Source organism: Clarias gariepinus, chromosome 6 (genome assembly GCF_024256425.1).
Source record: "Clarias gariepinus isolate MV-2021 ecotype Netherlands chromosome 6, CGAR_prim_01v2, whole genome shotgun sequence".
In the NCBI taxonomy this organism is placed as follows: Eukaryota; Metazoa; Chordata; class Actinopteri; order Siluriformes; family Clariidae; genus Clarias; species Clarias gariepinus.
Genome location: NC_071105.1, coordinates 31976833 through 31985442, shown reverse-complemented (window position 1 = coordinate 31985442; position 8610 = coordinate 31976833). Strand labels below are relative to the sequence as shown.

General features: G+C 44.0%; 1 protein-coding gene across 3 annotated transcripts; it reads left to right on the top strand.

Annotated features, from left to right (window-relative positions):
• Window positions 1-212: 212 nt before the first annotated feature.
• On the top strand, window positions 213-7702 carry ino80db (INO80 complex subunit Db). Of its 3 annotated transcripts, XM_053497981.1 has the most exons (11): window positions 213-593; window positions 2202-2448; window positions 2531-2744; window positions 2874-3207; window positions 3286-3376; window positions 3673-3891; window positions 4111-4208; window positions 4443-4576; window positions 5128-5360; window positions 5450-5607; window positions 5800-7702. In XM_053497981.1, exons 2-11 carry the CDS (start codon window positions 2231-2233, stop codon window positions 6510-6512), a joined length of 2412 nt encoding a protein of 803 aa, XP_053353956.1. In that variant the 5' UTR covers window positions 213-593; window positions 2202-2230; the 3' UTR covers window positions 6513-7702. The 3 variants fall into 3 exon arrangements, with proteins under 3 accessions (XP_053353956.1, XP_053353954.1, XP_053353955.1); XM_053497979.1 differs by having other exon boundaries at window positions 2531-3207; XM_053497980.1 differs by lacking the exon at window positions 213-593 and adding an exon at window positions 622-1197 and having other exon boundaries at window positions 2531-3207.
• Window positions 7703-8610: the final 908 nt, after the last annotated feature.

The window sequence follows — 8610 nt, the reverse complement described above, 5'->3', positions numbered from 1 at the left end:
CCCGTTCAAGTTTGAAAATCAATGACTTGGGAAGTCAGATCGAGTCAAAGTTAACACGTGTGCACTTTTAACACTACTACACAGAACTCTCCATTCAGGTTTCGGTTTTTAGAAAAGAAGTAGCGTGAGAATAAAGCCAAACACATAAAGTTGAATTCCAAAATGGTTGCGGAGGTTGTTGTTGCACTGTCGCCTGTTGTCATGTCCCCCCGGTGCCTGTAGTAGTGCTGTAAGAAGCCTCGATCCGGCGACCAAACCAACACCTTGTGCTCCATGTATACGCGCACTTTCTCTCAAAATAACCGACATCCAAACGCGCGCCACTTCCACCCAAAGGTGCGTGCGAGAACGGAATCAGCGCCGTCGCCGGATATCCGCGGAGAATACGCCTCGGGATCGAGCCGCTCGACCGTAATAGCCGTCGATAGTGGGTGAAAACGCGACGCTCGAGCGGCTAACGCTAGCGGGCTAAGCTAAACCCGGAAGCGAGCAGCTGGCGCAGCACGGGAGTCGGAGTGAGCGTGAAGCCGGCGCGGGCGCGAGGCAGAGCGGCTTGCTTGCTACGCGACTCGGGAGGATTCCGTAGGCCTACGGTAACTACGAATTTCGCTCAAAAAGACATAAAAGGAAGAACACACAGGAAGGAAAAACTCATCTGGTTTAAATACATTAAAAAGGGTCCTTAAATATATTATTAAAATAATTCGTTTGATATTTTTAAACCGCACTTTTTTGCTTTACGGTACCATTTGTTTTGCGCATTATAAACACTAATTAATTACACACCCCAGATAATTCATATATCGTAGATACTTAATAATTTTTTTTTTGTTTTTATAAGTATTGTTTCTGTGTTTATAATCAATCCGTTAATCTCCTTCTAGCCAGTTAATGAGCGCGCTTCCTCTCGCGCTCGGGTTCCGTCTTTCATCCGCAACGAAATGATCAAACGGTGACCGCGCGCGCGCTACTCTAAGCGTCTCTCCTAATCCTGGCCTCTTAAGTAACTGATAACGCGACCCGAGTGTGAGATAGAGCAGGAGGCGGGAAGTTCTGGTCACCATCCCCTCGCTCGTTTTAACTCGCTTTGCATTGCAAACCTGCCGTGCACTCTTAACTCTTTTTTGACATTTTAGCCCTTCATCTGCTGAAAAGCACCTGCTTCAGTAAGGGTTCCCCCTTGCAAGCATCACTGGGGTAATTTCAGAGGATTCCTTTTTTCATAAACTCCAGAATTTTGCATTGCATCGCGCTTTTTATCATCATTTTACTTGACATACCTATCTTTATTATTATAATGATTATAACCAGACACTGTGTAAAAAACAAAAAAACTTGTTTTAATCCCTAGGCTCAGTATGTGAAAAGAAACTGTACTAAATGCAAGCTCACACGCAAATCCACCATCAATCAGTGTTTGTTAGTCTTTAATTATATGCCCAAAAGTATCTCTCTCTCTTATATATATATATATATACACACACACAAACACAAATCCTGATGTGGCTGATGTTTGATTAGTAATCATGGAAAGAAATCTCAAAAACTTTTCCTCAGTCTCACTCACTTACTGTCTGTGTACAGGGTCAAAGGGGCCTGGATCCTATCCCAGGAGTCTTGGGGCACGATGCACGGGGTGCCAATCCATCACAGGGCACACACACTCATTCACACACTTTGGCCAATTTGGGAACACCAGTTAGCCTAATCTGCATGACTTTGGACTGTGGAAGAAAACCGGAGTACTCAGAGAGAACCCACCAAGTACTGTGGAAGAACATGCACACTCCAAGCACACAAAGATGGGAAGTGAACCTGCCCAGGAATATTGGCACCCTGTCCATGGTGTACCCAGCCTCATGCCATAAGTCTCCTGGGATAGGCTCCAGGCCCCCTGACCTTGTACATAGGAAATGAATGAATTAATAAATGAAGAAGGATGTGTCATTCGTTTTTATACAGCCAGAGTTCATCTCTGGTTAGTTGACTCCCTGCTAATGGAGATTTTTTTGACATGGTTTTGTGAATTAGTGTATATAATTGGTCATTTAATAATTTTTTGGGGTAATACTTTACATACATTTAATTCACACCAGATAGTAAAGGTGTCAGTTTGGTATCAGTTGTTCTAAGAATGTGTTTGGTATTGTATAGCCTCTATCTTCTCACCTCTAAGATTCTAACTTATTTTTTTCTTCCAGCTGATGTTTCAGAGTGTTTCAGCCCTGGGATGTATGAAGGGAAACACATTCACTATTCGGAGGTGGACCACAAGCCTCTGTGTTCGTACAGCCCGAAGCTCTGCAAACAGCGCAGACTTAACGGCTATGCTTTCTGCATTCGGCATGTTTTGGAGGACCGGAGTGCCCCTTTCAGGCAGTGTGAATATGTAGCCAAGTACAACAGCCAACGCTGCACCAACCCCATCCCTACGACCCAAGACCGCAAGTAAGTTTGTGTTATTATTATATAAATGTATTAAATGATCTTGCATTTTTAAGTATACTCATGTTTATTGTTTTGAAATCAGATATTGTAGCAGTCACCTGCAAGTAATGGGTGTCCTGCCAAAAAAAGAGAGAAAGAAGAAGCAAGACACTCTCGAATCTCTGGCCCTTAACATCACTGTGCCCTCTCTGGCTCTGAAGGCTTCTAATGACCTGGACCACTTACTCCCATCTTCACCCTCCTCACTCGCCCGCCTACTCCCGTTGGACCCATATGCCTTCTTTAAGGTCGATAAGGTAAAAAAAGAAAGCCCTAACTTGGGAAAGAAAATCGCAAACCGCTCATTTAATCCTAAACAGAAACATAAAGATCACACTGCAGCCCCTGCCATCTCCCCACCTTCCGTCTCCCTTCTTCCCCAACAGGCTGTAGGGCCTCCTCGAACTCCTTTAGTATCCAAATCCCCTCCTAAATCCATCTCACAACATGCAAAACCTAAGTCAGGGCCAACATGCACAACAGCTCCTGCTCAGGCTGGTCACCACACCATGACCACTGCCAGTCTCAAACCAGAGATGCGTCCAGAGCCTGCTCTCGCCAAACGAGCCGAACCTCCAGCTCCAAGCAGTGCAAGCGTGCATATGGAGCCAGCAAAGGATCTGAGAGCGCCAGTACAACATCGGACTCCATGTTTGATGCAGCTTCACAGGCTGATGGAGGAGCAAAGACGAAAGCGTGAAGATCTGAGACCTCATTTCGGTCTGTATCTACTGATTTTGTCCCGGGAAGTAGAAGATTTAATCAGTCTCTAAGCTTTACTAACTGTTTCTTTTGCAGATCTGGACTGGTCCGAGGACAGCGGAGAGGAGGAAGAGAGCCAGGTGGAGAAAGTGACATTGTCTAAGTATCAGAGACCACAGGACAAGAGGTGTGTTTTAAAGTCGAAAATTTATTTAAGATAGGTAGCGAGTATGGCAGTGTAAGGTATCATTTAACAGATGGGAATTAAACAGGCAGCATATGAATCTTGATTTATTAATACTAATAATAATTATTAATAATACTTTTAATAGTTAATTTTAATAGTTTTTTACATGTTACGGTAAAAAGGCAAACTGACTTTTTTTTATTTAATCAGTAGTTTGTATTGTAGAAATCACTTTCCCCATCTAACCCCTGAGACATGCTACTCGGTTTCTAATCTGTGTTTGTTCCGTACAACAGTTCTTCTGGTTCTGGATCCCGCGGGGAGCGGCTGGCGGGGCTCTGCGGCTATTTGAAACAGAGGCACAGACAAATGCGTAAGGAGGAAAGAGGCTTCAGGAAAGAGAGAAAGTCCCAGCACGCTCTTCGCAAAGCTTTGCTTCAAGCAGCCGCACACGACCCTGATCACGCCGCTCCAATAATTCAGCAGCGTCGTACTGAAATTTCAGCCACCTCCAGGTAAATCTAAAGCATAGTGCAAGTCACTTGTGTTCAATAGTAAAATGTATCCTACGTGTTGAACCCAAGACTTTATAGGTGACTAAGTTTTATTTATTTATTTTTATTTATTTATTTATGCAAATGATGCATCATCATCTTATTCTACCTCTTCAGTGTCAGTGAAGATGATTGTACGGTACTGTATTACTAATTCCATGTGTCTGTTTTGCTCTACAGTACTGTAGGCAGCTTAGACTCAGGACTGTGTGTGGCCCAGGTTAACGGCAAAGCCTGCACTAACCACTCCTTGCCTTTCACCAGACATTGCCTCCAACGTATCCTTTGAGTCTCCCCGTCTGATTCGTGTCCACGTCAAAGGGTGGACATAAAGGACTGCCGTGCAGCGCCTCACACCGACTATTCATCAGCTACATTTATAGCAGCATTGTTATTATTATGAGTCATTAAACATCAAGCACTGATGTACAAAGCATGTGCATTACACTGTGTTATGTGTATATTAGTGTTTTCTTTTGTGTACTGTGTCGGTCCTTAATGGTGTCGCTCAGATATCCTGCAGAACAGGTCACAGCAGCTGTTCTCGAGCTGCACTGCGCGTTTTGCGGATGGGGCGCAGTGTTCCGTGCCAGTCTTCGACATCACACATCAGACGCCACTCTGTCAGGAGCATGCCAAGAAAATGGTGCGTATTCAATCTGCATAGCGATTAGCACTTTGGTCTCGCACCTCCAGGGTCGAGGGTTCAAATCCCACCTCTGGTCTGGGTGCATAGAGTTTGCATGTTCTCCCCATGATTGGTGTGTTTCCTCTGGGTGCTCTGGTTTTCTCCTATGCATATTAGGATAATTGGCATTCACAAAATTGCCGAAAGGGTGTGTGTGTGTGTGTGTGCGTATGTGTATTTATGCACTACATAGTTGATTTAGCACTTTTTCCACAGAGTACCCTGCCTCATGCCCAAGGTCTCCTGGGATAGGCTCCATGCCCCCTGTGACCCAGTATAGAAAAAGTGCGATAGAAGATGATTTAAAGAAAAATCATATAGTACTTTCTCTGGTGAAGCATTTTGTTAGGAGACAATTATTTAAACATTTATGGAAGGAGCTTCCAGTTTCAGTGCTTTGTGACGGTATTTCAGCTATATCTTTCAGGATGTTTCATTATACAGTATGTTTACAGTTTCGATAAAGCATATGTGGGTCACGTTTGTGTTTTCTCTGGCACACGGAACAGGATAACTTCCTCCGTGGAGACGTCAGCCGCAGAACGTACCATCACCAGCAGCAGCTGCAGCAACGCCGGCGTCTAAAGAAGGCCAAGCTTCCAGCATTGAGCAAAAAACAGAAGAAGAAAGGCAGGAGAGGAGCAGTTCGCCGACCTCAGAAACCCATCCCTCCCGCACTGCCCCAGGGTAACCTGGGAATGCCCTCTGTCCTGTGCCTACCGACACAACCAACCGGGATCAGGTAATATTCTGCGTGAGTGTCTGTGTTTGTGAGTTTGGGGGTGTACCTTATTGCCTGATTTTTGTTGTTGTTGTTTTGAATATTGACAGCAGTCCTTTGACCCCTGGCCTGAGTGCTGATGAGTTTCCGGATGACATCACTAGTGACATCAGTGACATTCCTCATGACCTGGAACTGAATCAGGAAGATTTTTCAGATGTTCTGTCCCGATTCCCAGATGACCTGCAAGACTTTGATCTGTTCGAAGGTGGCATTTTTTTTTTCTATTGCAGACAAAAACATAAAAAAACAGAAATCACTGGTTATGTGACGTGCTCTGCCGTAGAACATTTAGTGCCATTCGATGGCAAATGTTTTGGAAATGAGAACATGTCTACAATGAATTATAAACTTTTGTCTCCATAATAACCTAGTTCCTTTTTTTTTTTTTCAATCACAGGTAAGCAAAGTGAGCTCTTACCTACGTCAGAGGAAGCTGAGGAACTGGTAAGGGTACTGCAGGACATGGGGTCCTACCCAGAATCTCTGGCATGCCTGAGCAGTATAGGTGAGCTGAGTCCGGTTGAGGGCTCAGACTGCCGCGGGATGGAAGGCGGTGTCATGGACCTGCTCGGTGCTCGTCTTTCAGCCGAAACTTTGTCCAGTCTTGAGCTGGACCCTAGCCTGCTTCATACAACAGAGGACGCCTTCCCCCCATCCCCACAATCCCCACCTCCTTCCATAAGTCACCTGAGGGACAGCATGCGTCCACAGAGGCGTCACTTGGCGCACATCGACGACTCCAAAGACGATCTGGTAGATGAGGACGTGTCCCACGGCTCTTGGGAAGTCCTCGCTCTGCCTCTCGGTGACACCACTCAACTCCACAATCTCATCAGCTCAGACGGTCTGCTCATGTCCACAGCGTTGTCCACGCCACCGACTCCAATGCCAACAGCACCTTGCCAACCCACCGCCTCGCTTTCCTCATTACCGGAAAGCAGCCTGACCATCCCAGTCACTTCCTCTTCTTCTTCCTCCTCACCCCGGGTAGACTTCCTGTTCCCAGGGCAGCTTAAACACACACTTCCTTCTTTGTTCAGCCACTGCGGAATTCCTGCTGACCTGCAGCCTCACCACAGCGCTCCAGCGCCCACTATGGACCAGACCTGAGCGGCCATCTGGAACAATTACAAGTGCACATCTCTTAATATTCAGGGAAGGTTTTCCTTTTATAACTTGCATGGGTTCTTCAGCTTAACCGCTCTATCTTCCCATAACCTACTGGGGTTTTTTTTGTCACTTGCAAACCGCAGAGCAATAAGGAAACCCCACGAGCAAGAGTATATGGCACGCTTATTTTCTACAACAGATAAATTAGATGGATTTTAGCCATGGATGCACACCACTCGTATTCTTATATATATGCATATTTAATATATTTATAGATTAGTGATGTGCACAGCTAGTTTTATTGCGAAGTCCATATATGTGGAAATGTGGTTACTCATCTAGAAATAACCTGAAATGGTTAAACGGAAGTACAAACAAAGGCAAGAACAATGTCACAGATGTGTCAGTTGTCCCCTCTCGTCCTGTAATGATTAAAGTGGTTATATCGGCGGCTGGTGTTTGTGCTTTTCGTAGCTGTTCTGCTGTTGGGTTTTGCTTTTTTTTTTATTGTCAAACACCATGGAAACTACGTAAACCTTTCATAATCAGTGTACTGCAAATCAATAGTGTCCTTTAAAAAAAAAGAGCTATAGATATGCTTAAAATGTCTTTGTTCTGACCATCTCATTCTGTATATGTGATGTAACACCGAGACCAGGAAGCCATATTTTTCGGCTTTCATGTTTGCAATTAATTTTCAGAAGAAGTTTTGTCGATTGTGTCATGAATAAAAGCTCGGTAACGCACGCATCATCCCAAGGTCTCCGTAAGAAACGGGATTGTATTAACTATCTTCACAAATACCGTCACAACAGTCTCATATCCTGACATGACATGTATTTTTAGTCGAAGGCAAGTTGATGTGTGATTGGAACAGTGAAAGAGTGTGTTAGATTTGGGTAGGCCTGCCTGTGTATCAGATAATGCTGCTTTTATCAGTGTCAATAACAGTATATTATTCCTACATAAACAGAGAAGCTGTTTTTTTTTTTGTACTCCTGTTTACTGAATGTATTGAATGATGGAAGGATTTGTTTATCACCTAATAGGATTTATCGCCCCCTCTGCTTTGTGTCTTGATATGTCTACTTTTTGTTACTAAAGTGTGTGGATGTGGGTATGTGGCAAACACAGATGTGTCTTTTTTTGTTGTTTTATCAGAAATGCGTAAATTAAATTGGCTATGAATACTGAACAATGTCTGTTTTTTTTTTCCCTTTTCAACCAATGTGCGGTGGTAGCATGGGAGCTATATAGATTACAATCATTGATCGTTTGTTGAACGTCATTCCTACGTATAATTATTCAGTCAGAACTTCAAAGCAAAAGCAGACACTCATTCCGAAATACTCTCTCTAATATCGCTCGTGCTCTATACCGCTTATCCTGTTCAGGATAGCGGGAGGCCTGGAGCACAGACCAGGGCACAAGAGGGGGTACATCCTGGATGAAGTGCCAATCTATTGAAAGCCACACAAGCACACATTCACTCGCACAGTATGGGCTAATTGCAACAGCAACAAGCAAACTTCACGCACACAGACCCGAGGCAGGAATCGAACCTCGACGCTGGAGGTATGAGGCCACAGGAGTGTTAACCACTACGTCACTGAGCCCACTGCAAGACAAATTAATACAATTTTGAAAAAGGTGTTATAGATAAAAGATGGGTTTTATTAGAGTATATTTGCAGTTAGCCCAAAATATGGAATTTTTGTCATGTTATACATGTTATTTTATTTTACAGAGGTTCCAGGGTAAATGCCAGTGGTAGCTCAGTGATTAAAGCACTAGACCGCTGATTGGTGAAACCACCACTGCTGGGCCCTTGAGCAAGGCCCTTAACCCTCATTGCTCATATGTATAATAAGAATGTGTAAGTTGTGAAATGTATTGTGTAAATGTGTGTGTTCTTCAGCTTGTTCCGAACAGTTGTACTCAAAAGTATTCAATACGCAAGTTGAGTTTATTTCAATTTTCCATTTAATTTTATTTGCGTAGCGCTTTGCATCATGAAATTATGGAAAAATTTTGGAAGTGTGTATGAATCAAAATGATCAGATTGTCCGTGATGAGCAAGCCGAGGGCGGCGCTGACG